This window comes from Salmo salar, chromosome 27 (assembly GCF_965601325.2).
Source record: "Salmo salar chromosome 27, fSalSal1, whole genome shotgun sequence".
Classification (NCBI taxonomy): Eukaryota; Metazoa; Chordata; class Actinopteri; order Salmoniformes; family Salmonidae; genus Salmo; species Salmo salar.
In genome coordinates this window covers 31,786,083-31,810,000 of record NC_138317.1, presented here as the reverse complement: position 1 = coordinate 31,810,000, position 23,918 = coordinate 31,786,083, and the positions used below count along the sequence as shown (strand labels likewise).

Genomic DNA, 23,918 nt, shown 5'->3' with positions numbered 1-23,918 from the left:
GTGTGTGTGTGTGTGTGTGTGTGTGTGTGTGTGTGTGTGTGTGCGTGCGTGTGTGTGTGTGTTCGTGCCACACACACAGACACACAGGTCTCCCCATCTGGATGTGTCTTGCTCTCTAATGGCCCAGATTGAATCCAGGCTCGGGACTGATTTGGGGCAGTGGGGGTTGCAGACATTTTTGAATAATCAGAAAGCAACTTGTAATCTCAACCCAACTTTACACTTTCACCCATTCAATCCCCTCACTGATCTCTCTCCTCTAACCTCCTCCCCCCCCCGTCAACACTCCTCTCCACTTTTCCTAGCAATCGATCTCTCCTCTCCTTCATTCTCTTTTAATCTCTTCCCTTCATTCAGTCGCTCTATTCACTTCCCTTCCCTCTCCCTCCATCTCTAACAGCCTCTGTTCTGTATCCATAGGTTTCCCCCTTTCACTTCCCCCACATAATCTATTTTACACCTTTCTATCCCTCCCTCTCTCCCTCCCCCTACATCTCTCCTCCCTCCCCCTCCTTTAGGCTGTGTCTGTGCGGTGGTACCCCTCTACCTCCTCCCTCCATCGCTCCTCTCCACTCCATTTTGCTCTTCATCTCTTCTCCCAGCTGCTCTCCGTCTCCCTCCTACTGTTCTGGATCTCACTGTCTAATTACTCTTCCTCCTCTCACAACCCCCAGAATCCCTCCATCTCTCCCTCTTCTTCTCTCTCTCCATCCCTCTTATTCCCTCCAACTTCTGTTACACTTGCCCTTTCATCCATCTCTCCATCATTCGGCCCTACTCTCTCTCTGTACTCTCTCCACCCTTACCTTCCCTCCAGCCCTCTACATTCTTCATCCCTCTCAAGTCTACTATCTCCACCTGTCCTTGGATTGCCCTCTTCCATCCCCTTCTCAATTCTCCATCTTCTCCTCCCTCCGCTCCACCATTTTCTCCTCCCTCCTCTTCACCAAGTTTCCTCCCTCCTCTTCACCATCTTCTCCTCCCTCCTCTTCACCATCTTCTCCTCCCTCCTCTCCACCATCTTCTCCTTCCTGCTTTCCACCATCTTCTCCTCCCTCCTCTCCACCATCTTCTCCTCCCTCCTCTCCACCATCTTCTCCTCCCTCCTCTCCACCATCTTCTCCTCCCTGCTTTCCACCATCTTCTCCTCCCTGCTTTCCACCTTTCCTATCTTCTCCTTACCTGTCGATCCCAGAATTCCATATGTCCTTGTACCCATCCACCCCCCCACCCTCTCATCCGCTCCCTCTCTCCCTCCCTCCCTCTCTCTCTCCCTCTCTCTCCCTCTCTCTCTCCCTTTCTCTCTCTTCCCATCCTCCGTTCCACATTCTCGGTCTCTCTTCCTCCTCTCCCTCTCTGTATCTGACTCTCTCGTTCTCTCTTAACATCTCTCTCTCTCTCTGTTCTGGATCTCTTTGCCTAATTGCTCAAATGTAACAGCCTATAGATCATCACACTCTATCTGACAGCTGAGTGAGAGTCCCCACAGGGAAGGAGAGAGGGAGGGAGAGAGAGAGAGAGAGAGAGAGAGAGAGACGAAGGGAGGAACGGAGACAGAATTGAGGGGAAAAGACAGAGAAGAAGGCAAGGAGAGGAGAGGAAATACGGTACGTAGAAGAAGGACCAAAAGAGGGAGGGAGGAGATATGGAAAGTTGAGAGAAGAGATTTAAAAGAGGAATGGAGAAAGAGATAGAATGAGGAAGTTAAGGATGAAGGGGAAGAAGAACTAAAACGCTGACAGAGAAATAAAAGAGGTACGGAAAAAGATGAAAACAGGGATGGAAAAGGAGAGGAAAGTCTAAATAAGATGTCCAAGTAGAGAAGGATAGATTAGAAGGAGGAGAGAGGAGAGAGGAATCCCCAACTGAATGCTTGAAGCCACACCCGCTCATCACCTCCACCCATTGTGCGTCTCAAACAGCATTCTGGTCCCTCCAGGATTTCACAGTGATTTGGTGTGATATTTGCAGGCAAAAAAGCTTGGTTTTGCTACTGCAATTCTGACATTTTGCATGGCAATTCTGTACAATTTGTCAAGAAAACGCGCTTAGGAAAGAGGTCAGGTCAAATTGATCCTACACTACAGCTCAGGGACATGTTCTCCTATAGAGAAAAATAGAAACAAGCAGTCTGCCTTGTGCTAAAAGGAGATCCCCCGTACAGACACACACACAGTCACACACACAGTCACAAACACACACACACACAGTCACACACACAGTCACACAGTCACACACACACAGTCACAAACACACACACACACAGTCACAAACACACATACACACACAGTCACACACACACACACACAGTCACAAATACACACACACCCATGTCATATCCCAGGTCCAAAGTCATTCCTCAGCTCACTGCTAGGTGGGTCAGCACAGGGGAATCTGAGTTACAAAGCACAGCATCAGGTATACAGTACCTCGCTCCCAATACTCTTCTGAACAAGGTGGGGGGGTTCTCAACCACGTTCTACTCCACTCTGCCCCAGATTTTAGTTTTATAATACACACACAGAAACACAGATACATACACACACACCCCTCCTTGACACCCATATCCCATTCTGAACACCAAATACCTCAGCTATTTACAGAATGCTTGTGATTTGTGAGGTGAACGAGTGTGGGGTAGAAAGGGATAGATAGCGAGATGGAGAGAAGGAGAGAGTGACAGTGAGAGACAGAAGGACAAAGAGAGCTGTAGGGAGAGATGAATGGATGGACAAGAGGAGAGAGGGAGGGAAGGGAGAGTGAGAGAGAGAGGTCTAAACAGAGGGAGTGGAAATAGAGTTGAGGAGGAGAAGACATTCTGGAGGCTTCCATCACATTCATCCATCTGAGCAAAAGACAGCGCACACTTGCAGTGTTAGGCGAGGTCAACCAAAGTAACCTCGGTTACAGTCACACCAGTTAACCAAGGCTACAGTCCAACCAAAGTAACCTCGGTTACAGTCACACCAGTTAACCAAGGCTACAGTCCAACCAAAGTAACCTCGGTTACAGTCACACCAGTTAACCAAGGCTACAGTCCAACCAAAGTAACCTTGGTTACAGTCACACCAGTTAACCAAGGCTACAGTCCAACCAAAGTAACCTCGGTTACAGTCACACCAGTTAACCAAGGCTACAGTCCAACCAAAGTAACCTCGGTTACAGTCACACCAGTTAACCAAGGCTACAGTCCAACCAAAGTAACCAAGCTTACAGTCACACCAGTTAACCAAGGCTACAGTCCAACCAAAGTAACCTCAGTTACAGTCACACCAGTTAACCAAGGCTACAGTCCAATCAAAGTAACCAAGATTACAGTCACACCAGTTAACCAAGGCTACAGTCCAACCAAAGTAACCTCGGTTACAGTCACACCAGTTAACCAAGGCTACAGTCCAACCAAAGTAACCTCGGTTACAGTCACACCAGTTAACCAAGGCTACAGTCCAACCAAAGTAACATCAGTCACAGTCACATCAGTTAACCAAGGATACAGTCCAACCAAAGTAACCAAGATTACAGTCACACCAGTTAACCTAGGCTACAGTCAAACCAAAGTAACCAAGATTACAGTCACACCAGTTAACCTAGGCTACAGTCAAACCAAAGTAACCAAGATTACAGTCACACCAGTTAACCAAGGCTACAGTCCAAACAAAGTAACCAAGATTACAGTCACACCAATTAACCAAGGCTACAGTCCAACCAAAGTAACCAAGCTTACAGTCACACCAGTTAACCAAGGCTACAGTCCAACCAAAGTAACCAAGATTACAGTCACACCAGTTAACCAAGGCTACAGTCCAACCAAAGTAACCTCAGTTACAGTCACACCAGTTAACCAAGGCTACAGTCCAACCAAAGTAACCAAGATTACAGTCACACCAGTTAACCAAGGCTACAGTCCAATCAAAGTAACCTCGGTTACAGTCACACCAGTTAACCAAGGCTACAGTCCAAATTAACCAAGATTACAGTCACACCAGTTAACCAAGGATACAGTCCAAAGTAACCAAGCTTTAGTCACACCAGTTAACCAAGGCTACAGTCCAACCAAAGTAACCTCTGTTACAGTCACACCAGTTAACCAAGGCTACAGTCCAATCAAAGTAACCTCGGTTACAGTCACACCAGTTAACCAAGGCTACAGTCCAAAGTAACCAAGATTACAGTCACACCAGTTAACCAAGGATACAGTCCAAAGTAACCAAGCTTTAGTCACACCAGTTAACCAAGGCTACAGTCCAACCAAAGTAACCTCTGTTACAGTCACACCAGTTAACCAAGGCTACAGTCCAACCAAAGTAACCAAGATTACAGTCACACCAGTTAACCAAGGCTACAGTCAAACCAAAGTAACCTCGGTTACAGTCACACCAGTTAACCAAGGCTACAGTCCAACCAAAGTAACCTCGGTTACAGTCACACCAGTTAACCAAGGCTACAGTCCAACCAAAGTAACCTTGGTTACAGTCACACCAGTTAACCAAGGCTACAGTCCAACCAAAGTAACCTCGGTTACGGTCACACCAGTTAACCAAGGCTACAGTCCAACCAAAGTAACCTCGGTTACAGTCACACCAGTTAACCTAGGCTACAGTCAAACCAAAGTAACCAAGATTACAGTCACACCAGTTAACCTAGGCTACAGTCAAACCAAAGTAACCAAGATTACAGTCACACCAGTTAACCAAGGCTACAGTCCAAACAAAGTAACCAAGATTACAGTCACACCAATTAACCAAGGCTACAGTCCAACCAAAGTAACCAAGCTTACAGTCACACCAGTTAACCAAGGCTACAGTCCAACCAAAGTAACCAAGATTACAGTCACACCAGTTAACCAAGGCTACAGTCCAACCAAAGTAACCTCAGTTACAGTCACACCAGTTAACCAAGGCTACAGTCCAACCAAAGTAACCAAGATTACAGTCACACCAGTTAACCAAGGCTACAGTCCAATCAAAGTAACCTCGGTTACAGTCACACCAGTTAACCAAGGCTACAGTCCAAATTAACCAAGATTACAGTCACACCAGTTAACCAAGGATACAGTCCAAAGTAACCAAGCTTTAGTCACACCAGTTAACCAAGGCTACAGTCCAACCAAAGTAACCTCTGTTACAGTCACACCAGTTAACCAAGGCTACAGTCCAATCAAAGTAACCTCGGTTACAGTCACACCAGTTAACCAAGGCTACAGTCCAAAGTAACCAAGATTACAGTCACACCAGTTAACCAAGGATACAGTCCAAAGTAACCAAGCTTTAGTCACACCAGTTAACCAAGGCTACAGTCCAACCAAAGTAACCTCTGTTACAGTCACACCAGTTAACCAAGGCTACAGTCCAACCAAAGTAACCAAGATTACAGTCACACCAGTTAACCAAGGCTACAGTCAAACCAAAGTAACCTCGGTTACAGTCACACCAGTTAACCAAGGCTACAGTCCAACCAAAGTAACCTCGGTTACAGTCACACCAGTTAACCAAGGCTACAGTCCAACCAAAGTAACCTTGGTTACAGTCACACCAGTTAACCAAGGCTACAGTCCAACCAAAGTAACCTCGGTTACGGTCACACCAGTTAACCAAGGCTACAGTCCAACCAAAGTAACCTCGGTTACAGTCACACCAGTTAACCAAGGCTACAGTCCAACCAAAGTAACCTCGGTTACAGTCACACCAGTTAACCAAGGCTACAGTCCAACCAAAGTAACCTCGGTTACAGTCACACCAGTTAACCAAGGCTACAGTCCAACCAAAGTAACCTTGGTTACAGTCACACCAGTTAACCAAGGCTACAGTCCAACCAAAGTAACATCAGTCACAGTCACATCAGTTAACCAAGGCTACAGTCCAACCAAAGTAACCAAGATTACAGTCACACCAGTTAACCTAGGCTACAGTCCAACCAAAGTAACCAAGCTTACAGTCACACCAGTTAACCAAGGCTACAGTCCAACCAAAGTAACCATGATTACAGTCACACCAGTTAACCAAGGCTACAGTCCAACCAAAGTAACCAAGATTACAGTCACACCAAGGTTACCAAGGCTACAGTCAAACCAAAGTAACCAAGATTACAGTCACACCAGTTAACCAAGGCTACAGTCCAACCAAAGTAACCAAGATTACAGTCACACCAGTTAACCAAGGCTACAGTCAAACCAAAGTAACCTCGGTTACAGTCACACCAAGGTTACCAAGGCTACAGTCCAACCAAAGTAACCAAGATTACAGTCACACCAGTTAACCAAGGCTACAGTCCAACCAAAGTAACCAAGCTTACAGTCACACCAAGGTAACCATACTACAGTCAAATAGAAACAACAGTTGATTCTACTACAGTCCCACAAAGCTAACCAGGGTAATCAATATTAATGATAATCAATGATAATCAGGGTAATCAATGTTAGTACAGACATTCTGGAGGGTAGCTTACTCATTTCCAGCTGATCAGGTGATCATCCCCATTCATGATGATTTCAATCCTCTTCACTAATCCATTATCACAGTACAAAATCTATCTTGAGGGAGATGCGATAACACAATCCTCTTCACTAATCCATTATCACAGTACAAAATCTATCTTGAGGGAGATGCGATAACACAATCCTCTTCACTAATCCATTATCACAGTACAAAATCTATCTTGAGGGAGATGCGATAACACAATCCTCTTCACTAATCCATTATCACAGTACAAAATCTATCTTGAGGGAGATGCGATAACACAATCCCCTTCACTAATCCATTATCACAGTACAAAATCTATCTTGAGGGAGATGCGATAACACAATCCAAAATATGCACACATACACACACAGCTCTTTCAACTAGAATCCTCTCATGCTGAGTAATTGAAGAGCGCAAATCATTAGACAACACCTCAGCTTTAATCATACTGTAGTTTTCCTCTCTATCATCAAATCCAACTGGCTCATATCACTAGAAACATTACATTTGATCAGTTCCTGTCATTTGTAAGGAAGTTGCCTCTCTCTCTCTGTTTCTCTCACTCTTTCTCTCTCTGGATTCCCCTCTCTATGACTATCTGACTTCCTCTGTGCCTCATCAGAACCTCCCTCTCTCCTCGCTCTCACTACCTATCGAATCCATTCCCCCTATTTTGAATCCATTTTCTTTCCCTGTCTTCCCCCCTTCTCTCTCTTTCTAATTATCTTCTTCCCCCCTTATCTGTCTTTCTCATTATCTCCTTCTCCCGCTCTCGCTCCTTCTCTCTATTCACCTCGCGAACAATTAATAAAGTCTAAAAATGGCTGAGTGGGTCTCGGCCCAGACTTGCGTTAGTGAAACCCCATTTGATGATAATTTTCAACACTCCATTAGAGATGATGATTAGGATTCCGAATTGCACTAATTAGGCTCGTTACCAAAGCGGAATGTCCATGGTGACAGACTGGACTCCAGAGCTCTAGGAAGAAGCCACATTTCTATGGAACTTCCTGAAGTTCCTAGAACAAACAGAGGAGACTCCCCATTTAAATGTTCAGTTGCCGTACTCTATTGTAATCTTAGAATGAGGCCAACGGCTGAGTGCTGACAGTGTCTCCTAAGGGTGTCTCCTTAACAGCCTCCTTTTACCCATGTCGTTTCTTACTGCCATTGCACTCACTTGTGTCACTTGTGTCGTCACCATTCTAGGTGTCTTTCATATACATAAAGCAATAAAAGTGTAAGAAATGTGTAATAACAACGTAATGTTCATTCATAGTGTTTCAAGGTGTGACTTGGGTCAAACTAATCACATTAAAGTGGGAAGAATACAGAGGAGCCTGGTGGTAGGCGCTATAGGGGGGCGGGCTCATTGTAATGGCTAGAATGGTATATATGGAACGGTATTGAACACATCAATCATGGAAACCATATGTTTGACGACGCTACATTTACTCCATTCCAGCCATTACAATGAGCCCGTCCTTCTACACCTCCTCCCACCAGCCTCCACTGGAAGGATACCACTGAGAAGATTGTTTTAAAGTTTTCAAACTTCATAATTACCTCAGAGAGTCAGAGGTCAATACTTAGAGGCATAGGTTGCATCTCAAATGGTACCGTATTCCCTATATAACGCACAACTTTTGTCCAGGGACCATGCAGCTCTGGGCAAAAGTAGTGCACTATAAAGGGAATAGGGTTTCATTTGGGATGCAGCCATAACATCACACAGTACCGTTCCACTTCACAGAGAGGTGAACCACTGTGATCTCTATGAGTACGTTTACATGCACACTAATAATTTGATATTAAACTGATTATGGCAGCAGGCTGTGTATGGCATTAGTCATGTAAACACCTTACTGTGTTTATCTTAATCGGCGTAAGGCCAAAATCAAAGCAAGCATACGCCGATTAGAACACTTGGTATTCTGAGCAATCTTTCTAATTATTACGACATTTAATTTGAAACAGTTTAGTCGGCGTTCCAGCGGTGTCTTTGATCTGCACATGTGCCAGCACCGTTAGCGCAAGCCTCCCTTTTATGCGCGAGTGAAGTGAGCTTGGAAAAACTGAAAGTATGCATCTTAGAAAAAGTTTTCTTATACAAACTGTCCGAACACACAATCAAATAGACTTCGCAAAAACAACATGGTCACTGTGGTAGAACGTTTAGTTTGATTGACGATTTTATGGCTTTATCAAAAGTCCCACCAGGTTGCCTGATTTCAGATGTGTCCATGTAAACAGGATTATTAGGGAATCGTTCTTCTCGCAAAGCATGTAAACGTTTTAAACAAACTATTATATTAATCTGTAACCATGCTTTATGTGACAGCTCTCTATTGTCACTCAGACCTGAACCAAACCTGAGCCAGACCTGTGCCAGACCTGAACCAAACCTGAGCCAGACCTGAGCCAGACCTGTGCCAGACCTGAGCCAGACCTGAGCCAGACCTGAGCCAGACCTGTGCCAGACCTGAGCTAGACCTGAGCCAGACCTGAGCTAGACCTGAGCCAAACCTGAGCCAGACCTGAGCCAGACCTGAGCCAGACCTGAGCTAGACCTGAGCCAAACCTGAGCCAAACCTGAGCCAGACCTGTGCCAGACCTGAGCCAGACCTGAGCCAGACCTGTGCCAGACCTGAGCCAGACCTGAGCCAGACCTGAGCCAGACCTGTGCCAGACCTGTGCCAGACCTGAGCCAGACCTGAGCCAGACCTGTGCCAGACCTGTGCCAGACCTGAGCTAGACCTGTGCCAGACCTGAGCCAGACCTGAGCCAGACCTGAGCTAGACCTGTGCCAGACCTGAGCCAGACCTGTGCCAGCTTTAAACACTCATTTACTGTCCTCCTCTAATCCTCCGTCGAATCTTTCAACGGCTCAATTAGAGATGTTTCTTTAAAGAAAAGTTAATCAATGGATGGGACTTGCCTGCTCTCTTCTCATAACACACACACGTAAAGACACACACACACACACACACACACACACACACACACACACACACACACACACACACACACACACACACACACACCACACACACATATAGACACACACATATAGACACACAAACACACAGACACATATAGACACGCACATACACATATAGACACACACACCCACACAAACACACACACACATTTGGACACACACATAGACACACACACCCACACAAACACACACACACACATAGACTCACACACACAAACACACACACACACACACACATATAGACACACAAACACACATTCACATATAGACACACACACATACACATATAGAAACACACACACACATATAGACACACACACACACACACACACACACACACACACACACACACATAAAAGTACAGACACACAGGCGCTGTGCCTGTACCACAGCCGACACACATTTACTCACACACCTACAAGAGAAAGCGTGTCAGTGCTTAGCTGTAATTACCTGCCTGGTGTTGCTGAGAGCGGAAAAATAGCAGTCTGCAGAACGGTCGTGACAGAAGAGCACGATGGGAAATATTACACAGCATTCTACTAGGAGTTTGGGTAAACAATTTAGGCAATTAACTATCTCCAATGTTAACCACTGAAGTTACATGTCAAGTTGGAGTGCTATTGTACACAGTGTGTAGTCATATTGTACACAGTGTGTAGTCATATTGTACACAGTGTGTAGTCATATTGTACACAGTGTGTAGTCATATTGTACACATTGTGTAGTCATATTGTACACAGTGTGTAGTCATATTGTACACAGTGTGTAGTCATATTGTACACAGTGTGTAGTCATATTGTACATATTGTGTAGTCATATTGTACACAGTGTGTAGTCATATTGTACATATTGTGTAGTCATATTGTACACAGTGTGTAGTCATATTGTACACAGTTGTCACGCCCTGACCGTAGAGAGCACTTTTATTTCTCTATTTGGTTATGTCAGGGTGTGATTTGGGTGGGCATTCTAGATCATGCATTTCTATGTTGGCCTGATATGGTTCCCAATCAGAGACAGCTGTCTTTCGTTGTCTCTGATTGGGGATCATATTTAGGCAGCCTTTTCCCACTGGGTTTTTGTGGGATCTTGTTTTTTGGTTAGTTGCCTGTGAGCACACCATTTACTTCATGTTTCGTTTGTGCTTTATTGTTTTTATTTTGACGGTGTTCATTTTTGAATAAAGGGAAAATGTTCGCCTACCACGCTGCACCTTGGTCTCCTTCTTACGATGAACGTGACAACAGTGTGTAGTCATATTGTACACAGTGTGTAGGCCTATTGTACACAGTGTGTAGGCCTATTGTACACAGTGTGTAGGCCTATTGTACACAGTGTAGGCCTATTGTACACAGTGTGTAGACTTATTGTACACAGTGTGTAGGCTTATTGTACACAGTGTGTAGTCATATTGTACACAGTGTGTACGCCTATTGTACACAGTGTGTAGGCCTATTGGACAGTGTCTCCCATGTTTAAGCTAGGTCTGAATGTGAGTCAGTGTATTCAACATTGCAAAAGTGAGTAATGACTTGTAACTGAAATGACATAACATATCCCAAAACTTGACTGGATGATGATCATGATGTCAAATGATCGTTGATATTTTCTTATGATGTACCAGCTAGACGTGCACTAGCACCCATGGAGAGGGCTCTATTCATGAGATGGCCTTTTCAATGTCCCCTGGTTCCAATTTTGCATGCTCACACACACACACTCGCACACACACATGCACACACACACACACGCACGTGTGGTCATGTCAGATCCTGAGTCAGATCCTGAGTTGGCAGGTTTTGTCTCAAAATCAACTAAATGAAGTTTGAACTATTAGAGTCAACTGGAAGTCTTGACATGAAAACAACAATGTTCACCAATTATCTTCTGCAGCCCCAGGTGTAAACCAGCTGTTACATGTACATACAGTCTGAGAACCTGTAGGGGACACCTGTCCTGTCGCATATCGTTACAAGGTTGAGTCCATTATTTTCAATGAAGACATCTCTATAGGGGCCAATCCAAACAATGTCAGCCAGTTGACAGTTCTTTCCTCTTCCTGTTCATCTGGGCCCACATCTCTGGTCAGACCAGGGCACCAGCCATCAGACCCAATTTGTCTGGTCAGGCTCCACTGCTTCCATTTTTCCCTGTCCAGTTCAAACCCCTGTTAATACCAGGTTCCTGGCTGCTGCCGCTCAAGGACAGTGGTGTATTCATTGGGGTGCTGTGGTGAAGCTCACTGCAGTACTGTATTGGTTATTAAGCCTCAATTCCATAGCGGGACCATTAAGATGTGGGATTGTGTGCGTCCCAAATGGCACCCTATTCCCTTTATAGTGCAATATAATAAAGGACCAGGGTGACGTTTGGGACATGGACGTAGCTATCTGCTGTCCCTCTGAAACAGCTTCAAATCTATCCTACCCTCCATATCCGCAGCATGGTGTGACACTCAATCGTCCGGGCATTTTTGTTTATGAAGTCTGGAATAAAGCGGTATGGACTATTGTAGTCCGCGGTAACGCCATAAGAGTTAGAGTAATTTATCAACTCACACAGCAGAATTAGAGCAATGAAAAACAACTTGTTCCTTCCAGGAAAAGGAGGCATACCGTAGCAGGCTACCTATATAAGCCTGTCTGGTTTTGACCAATTACTGTAAGCCAAAGTGGGAGCCACCACTGAAGAAGATTGTAAATCAGTTAAGATTGAGTGTTATTATTAGGGTGTCTTGAAACGAGCAATGCTGAGACACACTAAATAATAATAAATAAGCCAACAGTATAGGCCTGTTAGTATAGGCCTGTTAGTATAGGCCTGTTAGTATAGGCCTGTTAGTATAGGCCTGTTAGTCTAGGCTACCCAAAGTGAGCGCCATCTCTTTTCTGTGACCAGTTAAAGATTCAGAAACACTTGGTCTGAATATGACATGGTATGACAATTCCATAAGGAGATGGCAAGAGAGCAGAAACATATCTGGGATCAGGCTACTTCTGGCCCAGACTAATTGTAGAGTTAATGCAGCAGAACAAGCAACATGAAACTGCACTCTAAACTAACAGACTTCTCGGAGACAAAGGTTGGTCATATCAACACCCTGGTCCGTGACTGCAAATGACTTTCTTTTCGAGAGAAAGAGAGAAAGCGGCCGTTCTAAAGAGCCCTGTGTGTGCCTCTGCCTAGGGAAGCGAACCCACCTGCTGTAGGTGCCGCCGACCAATTAATTCATTTGGATAGATGCGACTGCTACTGTCAGAGCTTCGCCGCGGGACTTGGCAGTCAGAGAGCGGAAATAAGAAATGTTCATTTGACTTAATGTGTTTGTCTGAATATATCACCATCACAACTGTTTTTGGGTATGGATTAATGACTGTTGGTAAAATGTGTCATATTGGAACAAGGAATTTTGTTAACTTACTTACAAAGTAGACTCTTCTCTAGGTTTAGAAATGTAACCTTAAATTATTGTTGTTTAGGAGCGCTTGAGTGGGTGCGCGTCAAAAACGGTTTATTCCACGTGTAACTCTGTGTTGTTGTTTGTGTTGCAATGCTTTGCTTTATCTTGGCCAGGTCGCAGTTGTAAATGAGAACTTGTTCTCAACTAGCTTACCTGGTTAAATAAAGGTGAAATAAATAAAATGTTTAAAAATGGTAAATTCTAGTGAGGGTGATTCGCTGTCCGTGGTGCTGAACTTTGCTGCGCGAGTTAGACCAATAGGTTAGCGCTCGCGCTCATGTCCATTATAAAGTGTCTAAAAACTGTTCTGTGCCAACAAATTTAACAAGTATTTTAACTAGGCTATAGCACAGACCACACATATATAGCATATAGCCCTGGGCACCATGAGCAACTAAACATAGGCTATTCCATTTTGAAGAGAAAAATTACTTTTCAAAATATATCCTACCTGCATTAACTTGCTCTACACTTACTTTGTGATTTGATTTCATTGACTGTTTTGGAAGAAATTGACATATTATGACTAAAAGCCGTATTCCTACCAATTGATTTAGCAATATCCATAAATCTAAATCTTAGAAAGCAAGTGCAACAAACGGGTTGGGACTGAACGAATAGCCTAACTGAGGACATAGGTTAAGGTCCCATTAAGCATCAAAGAGAAAGAGAACAAACTTACGTGTGCCGTCAAACCGTGTGGCTATGGTGTCCAGAAACGTGTTCTGCGGCGCAAGTAATCCTTTCATCACAGGCATTTTCCCTCCCTGTTGTCCAAGTCCCCATCAAAGTCACGGAAGAGAAGGTGTGAGCCGACCTAATATGTGTGAGGCGCGCACGTTAACAACGATTCGCCGGAGTTGTCCGCGATACATAGGTGGAATCCGATTTCTATCGAGTGGAGAGTGTGTGTGAGACAGATGCGCGCTCACTGGAACCGTGTGTGAATGTGGGTATGTGTGTGACAAGTGGATGTGACGCCTGCAGGTGCAATTCAGGTAACAGCTACTCCGGGACGCCCGCGAGAAAGCCAGACGCGGGAACGAGCTTTCTGTCAGCAGTTTCATTATTATGTCAATGGATTTCAATGATCATCATTTCTCACTGTGCAATGACAGAGGCGATCAATCAAACAGACTACAACACTCTGTGATCAAGCAAATTATTTTAACTGTCTGAAAGGGTGAATATGTTGCTAGGAACTAGGAAACTAGGAAACGTACCATTTCTATCTCTTATTTTTCTCTAGGCTACTTTTACGATCTTCAATGACGTCTGTTCGTTCTCGTCAGAAAAGTAAAAAAATAACGTTCAACTTTGAATAAAAGAAAGTATTCTACAGCTTGTGTAACCGATGTGAAATGGCTAGTTAGTTAGCAGTGGTGCGCGCTAATAGCGGTTCAATCGGGTGACGTCACTCGCTCTGAGACCTGAAGTAGTTGTTCCCCTTGTTCTGCAAGAGCCGCGGCTTTTGTGACGCGATGGGTGACGATGCTTCGTGGGTGTCAGTTGTTGATGTGTGCAGAGGGTCCCTGGTTCAAGCCCAGGTTGAGGAGAGGGACGGAAGCTATACTGTTACACTTGAACATAACAGTGGTCTATAAAATGTATCCCAAATACATTAAGAATGTCGGTTTTCGATTGAAATATCTATACTCCTTAGAATTATAGACTATACGTTTACGAGATAAATAAGAAGTAAAATAGTACATTACATTTACATTTAAGTCATTTAGCAGACGCTCTTATCCAGAGCGACTTAGTAGCCTAAGCCTGCAGGTTAGGGCAAGCTGAGTAGGCCTATGAGGTCACACGCCTTAGTGACAAGACTAGGGGAACATATAAACCACAAGTGCACAGGCAAGCACGCGTACAAGAACAGCGTAGTCTTTTGTTCCAATCAGCTGACTCTGACATAGGGCCTAACTGAGATAAATGAGCTTCAGGAAAAAGGGAGAAGCTACACATTGAGCAAACACATGTAATAGATCGTCGAGTACCAGACTATTTTGTTATTACTGTCTGTCATCCGACTCTCCCTCTCCCCCCCCCCCCCCCCCCCCCCCATCCTCTAGAACGAAACTCTGCCACCCCCTAATGGTGCAACGGATACATAGCAGTTGAAGAATGGCAACGTTGGGCATTTAGTAACCCAATGGCGCCCCTTTGTGATTTTTCATGGAAACACATGCTTGACACAAACAACACACACACACACACACACACACGCTCATTGACAAATGAATAAAAAAAGCTGTCTGAAATTGTTGGGGCCCTCGCCTGTGGAGTGGCAGATTTAGACTATGGCTGACTGCATGTTTCTGTGCGTGTGTGTATGTGCCTGTGTGTGTGTGTGTGTGTGTGTGCGTGTGTAACAGTTTAGCTTCCGTCCCTCTCCTCGCCCCTGCCTGGGCTCGAACCAGGGACCCTCTGCACACATCAACAACTGACACCCACGAAGCATTGTTGCAGAGCAAGGGGAACAACTACTTCAAGGTCTCAGAGCAAGTGACATCACCGACTGAAACACAATTAGCGCGCACCACCGCTAACTAGCTAGCCATTTCACACGTGCGTGTGGTAGTAGTAGTAGTGAAGAGACTGGCTCCCTGTGCCCTATAGTGTACTGTCGTGTCGTTGACTATAATTAAATGTGATGACTGTATATTATGAAATCAATTCTCTATGTGTAATTTAATTACGTGATTAAACTAATCATGTAACTTTAATTAACTAGGAAGTCGGGGCACCATGGAAAAAGGTTGTTTATGGAGTGTCAATTTCAGAATATAACTCTTCAGATATTTTCATATCTTATCAAAACAGTCGCTTATTAATGAATTTTACCTCATCGGTCTCATTACTGAACGTCACAAACCCTTGGATATCTGCACGAACCCTAGCATAGAATCATGAATCAGCAATATACAAATTGTCTTAATTATTTATTTACTAACTAACTTAATCAATCACAGAATTACATAAACACACACACATAGGTCATACATTGGTTACTATCATGAAAGGAAAGTCCCTAGTAGGCTAAGCTGATATGACAGCTTGGTAGACAAAGGAAATGGGTGGGGTAGTTCAAGAGTGGGACACTCAGAGTGGATTCACTACATACATAGAAATTGCTAATATTTTGATCATGAACAACCACTCATTCGAAAAGAAATTGCAATTTATATATTTACGAGTGTCTGCCTTTGTTGTCCCTCTCTGCGATTTCCAATCCATCTGCTGTATAGTCCGTCGACAGAGAGCCTCTGGTTTGTCCACCAGAGATCAAAGTCATAGGTTGTTAGAATGGATACTTCAGAGTACCATTCGGAAATGTTCTTAGATCGGACTAAAGTATTTACCAGACTAAAGTATTTAAACAGCTGCAGTCTGAATAATTGTTCTTTAGTTCATAGATTTCTTAGCCATTTCAACGTGGGGACCTCGTTCTTAAGAATTTTGACTCTTGTAGAGTTGGCAACCATTTCAACATGTAGCTACCGCTTCATGTTTTCTGATCTTCTTAACCATTCGAGACGTCAGGCTTACCGTGGGTCTCTCTGGCACAAAATGTACATTTTGTCACGGGTGGTTTTATACTCTGTGGAAGAAGGGGCGTTCCATGAAGCCAATATAAATGTCTGTACTCACGGGGGCGTGGCCACTGACAGGTTAAACTTTATATGAAAATCCATACTCTCATTTAGAAGACTAACATCACATTTCATCATTTCACAAATAGTTTCTTATGTAATCATATACGTTTCACATTTAGATGTAAACCCCATAATTGAGAAGTGTACACAACCAGAGACACAGTAATGTGTGTTTCCTGTCCTTCATGAGATCACCAAATGAAACACACTCGACATGACCGTCCCTTAAGTGTCCAGGGACCACTCCCACATTCTCAAAGATTATTCAAACTTTTGATGTCCAAGTGTCTCTCTGTGTTCCATAGTTTACATTCCAACCTCGAACACTACAGAGCATAGAGGCAGCGTATTTTACAACCGCCATAAAACAGCCGATTTCCCGCTCTCCCCCTCTACGAGAGAGAGCACGCTGTAGAGCGATCCTTCAGATCATCACAGGAGAGTTATGACAATACTCTCAGTAAAGACACTAAACTACCTAAACTAGCTCACTGATCCAATGCAGCCGTTTTTATCTCAATATCAAATAATTTCTAGTTAACAATTAAATACTTTAGTGTGAATGTTTTCCATTAAAATTGTCAAAAAGAAACAAAAATATATTCTTAGCAAAGGGCAATTTCTGAAGCAAGAATTTTGCTAAGACTGTCTGGGAGTGGTCTGAGTGGGGAGGGGAAGATGGAAAACTAGCTGTAATTGGCAGAGAGGTTTAGAACTCACTTTTTTGTAGTTTTGTTAACTCAATTACTGCATGGGGATGTCACCATGGAAGGCCTAAAAATCTTTTCAAACAACTCTTACACTGAAAAGGCATTATCATCATTTTCACAATTTTACAGTATTATTCCAACCTCAAAGTGTGAAAATATATATAAATCACATTTTTGACTGCACTGGGCTTTTAATGGAGATCCTCTATCCATTGTATCCATCAATGATGGATCTTGATCTTGATTCCAAGATGGCGTAGCAGTCGGACGTGTGTTTTAGTCTTGTCCCTTCCTGTCCCGTGTAAACATCGTTTTCCCTTGTTTTTTCGTATATATTTTAATATCACTTTCCATCTACGGACTGAATATACTCTCCTGCAATCCGTCTCACCCAATGTGGTACGGATCTGCTATTTTTATACTTAAGAACCGGAACCCCCATCAAAAGCTAGCCAGCTAACTGGCTACTAGCTAGCCGCGGCCCGCTAGCTGTCTAGAGCACATCGGTTAGCTTAAAATTCTTTGGCCACTATACCCAGTTTGCAAATTGGCCTGGTTAACCACATGGAGCCCTGCTGATCCGTCTTCTGAACCGGAATCCCAACAGCAGCTAGCCAGCTAACTAGCTATTAGCTAGTAGTCAGCTAGCCACTGCTTGTGGTCATTTGCTACCTCTAGCACGGACAACTCTTGCCAGTCTGCACAGCGCGACTGTTAAAGGAATTCCTGCTTGAGAGTAATGATTAAATAATTCTACCCTGAATTTAGGGATATGGTCTATATAGCCTGTAGAATGAGTAACTAAGGGGTTAAGCATAAGTCTCATGAGATTGACTAGGATAGGAGAGGAATGTTAAACTGTGGATGACCTGACCTAGCTACAACTCTGAGAGTTTATGGTCTGAGAGGGAGTACCCCTCTAGGTTTCCCTAATCTCAGAGATATGAAACTGTCGTCTGGGTAAGAATTTACAGTGTTGAGAGTTCTGGGGAAGAACAATCAAATTCCCTTAGTGTTAGTGTGTAATGTGTGTGCGTAAATGAGGAGCCTGGTATATAATAGATGTTTTGTGTATGAACTGCAGAACGTTCTCTGAATAAACTGTACAGACCTTTTGCAGAAAGCTGAGGCCTTGCCTAATTATTATTAACCCAGTGTTTTACAAACCTTGGGGATTAGTCAAGGCTTATTGATTGGTAATTATTAGCATTGGGATTCGAAAATTCCCGTAACAGCGACTCAAACCAGAGCAAATCGGACTTATTTTTCTTTATATCTCCGAATTCCTACCACAAGCTCTGAACCTTTTTTTTTCACCTGGATCATCGGAGCTAGCTAGCTGCTATCCGAGTGGCCACTCCTGGCTAACGTCTCTGTCCCGAAGCTAGAACCAATTAGCCTGGAGCTCCATCTGCTAGGCCCATCTCCTGGCTAGCCAAAGAGGTCCATCAGCCACTCCTTGGGCTACAATACCTATTTTGCCAACTGGCCTGGACCCATCACAACTGGACCACCGTCGTGATTCGCCCGAGGGGGTTTTCTCAACTGGCTCCGCCATCGCGTTGTCCCCTGAATGCCCATCCGCTAGTCTGCTAGCTGTCCAGAGCACATCGGACTCTTAGCTTAAAAGGCCCATTGGACAAATTCTTTGGCCACTATACCTATTTTGTCAATTGGCCTGGTTTACCACACGGAGCCCTGCTGATCCGTCTGCCAACGTAATAGCACGAGAGGGCCAGAACAGACTTTCTTCCGTCGCGACGTCCCTCCAAGGCCCTTCAGCTAGCCTGCTATCCCCGACCCGCTAGCTGCCTGAAGCCACTCACTGGACTCCTCTGATCACTCGGCTACGCATGCCACTCGCTAACGTCAATATGCCTTGTCCATTGCTGTTTTGGTTAGTAATTATTGCCTTATTTCACTGTAGAGCCTTTAGCCCTGCTCAATACGCCTTATTTAACACTTTAGTTCCACCTACCACACATGCAGTGACATCACCTGGTTTAAATGATATTTCTAGAGACAATATCTCTTTCATCGTCACTCTATGCACAGGTTTACCCAAACTGTATTCACATCCTACCATACCTTTGTCTGTACATTATGCCTTGAATCTACTCAACCGTGCCCAGAAATCTGCTCCTTTTACTCTCTGTTCTGAACGTACTAGAAGAGCAGATCTCTGTTCCTCTGGTGATGTGGAGGTTAATCCAGGCCCTGCAGTGCCTAGCTCCACTCCCATTCCCCAAGCGCTATCATTTGTTGACTTCTGTAACCGTAAAAGCCTTGGTTTCATGCATGTTAACATTATAAGTCTCCTCCCTAAGTTTGTTTTATTCACTGCCCTAGCACACTCTGCCAACCCGGATGTCCTAGCCGTGTCTGAATCCTGGCTCAGGAAGACCACCAAAAACCCAGATATTTCCATCCCTAACTATAACATTTTCCGACAAGATAGAACTGCCAAAGGGGGCGGTGTTGCAATCTACTGCAGAGATAGCCTGCAGAGTTCTGTCTTACTATCCAGGTCTGTACCCAAACAATTCGAGCTTCTACTTCTAAAAATCCACCTTTCCAGAAACAAGTCTCTCACCGTTGCCGCTTGCTATAGACCACCCTCTGCCCCCAGCTGTGCACTGGACACCATATGTGAACTGATTGCCGCCCATCTATCTTCAGAGCTCGTGCTGCTAGGTGACCTAAACTGGGATATGCTTAACACCTCGGTCATCCTAAAATCTAAGCTTGATGCCCTCAATCTCACACAAATTATCAATGAACCCACCAGGTACAACCCCAAATCCGTAAACACGGGCACCCTCATAGATATCATCCTAACCAACCTGCCCTCCAAATACACCTCTGCTGTTTTCAACCAAGATCTCAGCGATCACTGCCTCATTGCCTGCATCCGTAATGGATCTGCTGTCTAACGACCACCCCTCATCACTGTCAAATGCTCCCTAAAACACTTCTGCGAGCAGGCCTTTCTAATCGACCTGGCCTGGGTATCCTGGAAGGATATTGACCTCATCCCATCAGTAGAGGATGCCTGGTCATTCTTTAAAAATGCCTTCCTCGCCATCTTAAATAAGCATGCCCCTTTCAAAAAATGTAGAACCAGGAACAGATATAGCCCTTGGTTTTCTCCAGACCTGACTGCCCTTGACCAGCACAAAAACATCCTGTAGCGTTCTGCATTAGCATTGAATAGCCCCCGTGATATGCAACTTTTCAGGGAAGTTATACACAGGCAGTTAGGAAAGCTAAGGCTAGCTTTTTCAAACAGAAATTTGCATCCTGTTGCACAAACTCAAAAAAGTTCTGGGACACTGTAAAGTCCATGGAGAATAAGAGCACCTCCTCCCAGCTGCCCATGCTGGCCAGCTGGCCATGCTTTCTACCTCGGTCAACAGCCCTGCACTCCCCACAGCAACTCGCCCAAGCCTCCTCCATTTCTCCTTCAACAAATCCAGATAGCTGATGTTCTGAAAGAGCTGCAAAATCTGGACCCCGATAAATCAGCCAGGCTAGACAATCTGGACCCTCTCTAAAATTATCTGCCGAAATTGTTGCAACCCCTATCACTAGGCTGTTCAACCTCTCTTTCGTATCATCTGAGATCCACAAAGATTGGAAAGCTGCCGCGGTCATCCCCCTCTTCAAAGGGGGAGACACTCTTGACCCAAACTGCTACAGACCTATATCTATCCTACCCTGCCTTTCTAAGGTCTTTGAAAGCCAAGTTAACAAACAGATTACTGACTATTTTGAATCCCACCGTACCTTCTCCGCTATGCAATCTGGTTTCAGAGCTGGTCATGGGTGCACCTCAGCCACCCTCAAGGTCCTAAACGATATCATAACCGCCATCAATAAGAGACATTACTGTGCAGCCGTATTTATCGACCTGGCCAAGGCTTTTGACTCTGTCAATCACCACATTCTTATTGGCAGACTCAACAGTCTTGGTTTCTCAAATGATTGCCTCGCCTGGTTCACCAACTACTTCCCTGATAGAGTTCAGTGTGTCAAATCAGAGGGCCAGTTGTCCGGACCTCTAGCAGTCTCTATGGGGGTGCCACAGGGCTCAATTCTTGGGCCAACTCTCTTCTCTGTATACATCAATGATGTCGCTCTTGCTGCTGGTGATTCTCTGATCCACCTCTACGCAGACGACACCATTCTGTATACATCTGGCCCAACTTTGGACACTGTGTTAATTAACCTCAAGACGAGCTTCAATGCTATACAACTCTCCTTCCGTGGCCTCCAACTGCTCTTAAATGCTAGTAAAACTAAATGCATGCTCTTCAACCGATCACTGCCCGCACCTGCCCGCCCATCCAGCATCACTACTCTGGACGGTTCTGACTTAGAATATGTGGACAACTACAAATACCTAGGTGTCTGGCTAGACTGTAAACTCTCCTTCCAGACTCACATTAAGCATCTCCAATCCAAAATTAAATCTAGAATCGCTTCCTATTTCGCAACAAAGCATCCTTCACTCATGCTGCCAAACATACCCTCGTAAAACTGACCATCCTACCGATCCTCGACTTCGGCGATGTCATTTATAAAATAGCCTCCAACACTCTACTCAACAAATTGGATGCAACTAGCCTACCTGGTTAAATAAAGGTGAAATATATATATATTTTTTAAATGACCAATATCACTTAACTTGTTTGTCTCCTCTCTAGGATCACTTACAGTTATATAATTTATATATCACTTCATTTGTTTGTTTCCTCTCTAGGATCACTTACAGTAGTATAATTTAAAACAATATCCCTTAATTTCTTTGTCTCCTCTCTAGGATCACTTACAGTAATATAATGTATATATCACTTAATTTGTTTGTCTCCTCTAGGATTAACGAGTCTTTCAATTTCTGTAAACTGTCTTTCACATGTCTGTCAATTAAACAATCTCAGATGGACCATGATGTTATATAGGCCAACTTTGGTCTTGGATTGAAGAAGCTTTAGATTGCCCCCCTCTCCTTAGAACAGAGAAGTGGTGAATCATGGGAGATGTAGTAGCTAACTAGTGTGATGACAGTGCTGGCATCATTGAGAACTATAGGCTATGGACATGTCTTGGCCTGGTTATCTCCATTATCCAAATGCACTTGTGGCTTGGACTTCATAGAACCTACTATGTTGTCCTTATTGCAACACCATGAATTTCCTTTAGCTGTATCTATACATCAGAGAAGGCTGGTGGGAGGAGCTATATGAGGACAGGCTCATTGGAACTAAATCAATGGAATGGAGTCAAACATGTTGTTTCCATGTGTTTGGTATCATTCCATTGATTCCTTTCCAGTTATTACTATGAAACCGTCCTCCTATAGTTCCTCACACCAGCCTCCTCTGCTATACACAATATGTAGGTCATGTCTCTGTTGCACCCAGCCATGTGTTTGGGTCCAAACTCTCTCCTCTCCTCTTTGGCATGTCAGTTATGGTGAGGTTCTAAGTGTGCCAGTATTCCAACATAGCCATGGTAACGACGAGGTTACATTATTCCCTCTGGTACCATCCAGTGAGCGGGCATGGCCCTCCAGATGCACTGATGGGGACTTTACCCACATGCTGGTAGAGCCTGCCAAAAGCTATGAAACACACACACTCAGAAACACACACGCACAGACACACACACATACACAATCAGACAGAAACACACACATACACTTTCTCTCTCTAATGAATACTCAAACAACTTCGCTCTCTTCAACACCATGCCACACAAACTGAAACTGTAATCAACATTTTTCTTGACTAGTTTGCCCACAGACATCTGTCAGGAGAGACAAGCATCAGGTATCAAATAAACCAGAATCAAAACCGACCCCAAGATGTGTGGCGTAGGCCACGTTGCATGCTGTTTGATCTAAAACCCTCCACCACACACACACACACACCCACACACACACACGCACACACACGCACACACACGCACACACACACACACACACACACACACACACACACACACACACACACACACACACACACACACACACACACACACACACACACACACACACACACACACACACCCATACACGCACATACACAGACAGAAACAAATGCACACATACAGAGACACACGCACGCCTAATCCTCATGCCAGCTAATACCAACGGTGATGGCATACAGTACTGAACAATCAGCACTATCTGAACTGAAATCTGTAGAACCTTGGAATCCAAGAGGTCAGTGACTTATCGGCCTTTATGAATGTCATCTACTGAGGAGTTCTTCAATATCTACAGTAATACACCTTCCACTGGGGCCATGGCTGTCCCAGCTAATACCTGATTCCTGTAAGGAGCGGTATTATCAGTCTCAGGAGTCCCATCCAGACCCCTGTGTCAGGGCTAACACAAGGAGGGAGAGAGAATCACATAGAAGACTCCTATATAATAGAAGTGATAAGGTTATTGTATGGACACCCAAGATCACTCCCTGCATCCAGGTTTCTGGGTTGAGATGTTTTCTAGTTTGGGGACATGACAAGAAAAATATGAACAAAGGTCCTGTGCTGGTTTGACTTGTGTGGGATGTGGGGTGGTGTGTGTGTGTGTGAGTGTGTGAGTGTTCCCACCAAAAACAG

At 44.4% G+C, this 23,918-nt stretch overlaps 1 protein-coding gene across 1 annotated transcript in view; it reads right to left on the bottom strand.

Moving 5' to 3' along the window:
• Positions 1-13,745, bottom strand: part of kcnh8 (potassium voltage-gated channel, subfamily H (eag-related), member 8) — a 125,096-nt gene extending 111,351 nt beyond the window's left edge. Inside the window, exon 1 of the mRNA XM_082970270.1 lies at positions 13,605-13,745. Coding sequence (XP_082826396.1) covers positions 13,605-13,680 — 76 coding nt within the window. The 5' untranslated portion in view covers positions 13,681-13,745. The remainder of the gene's footprint in view (positions 1-13,604) is intronic.
• Positions 13,746-23,918: the final 10,173 nt, after the last annotated feature.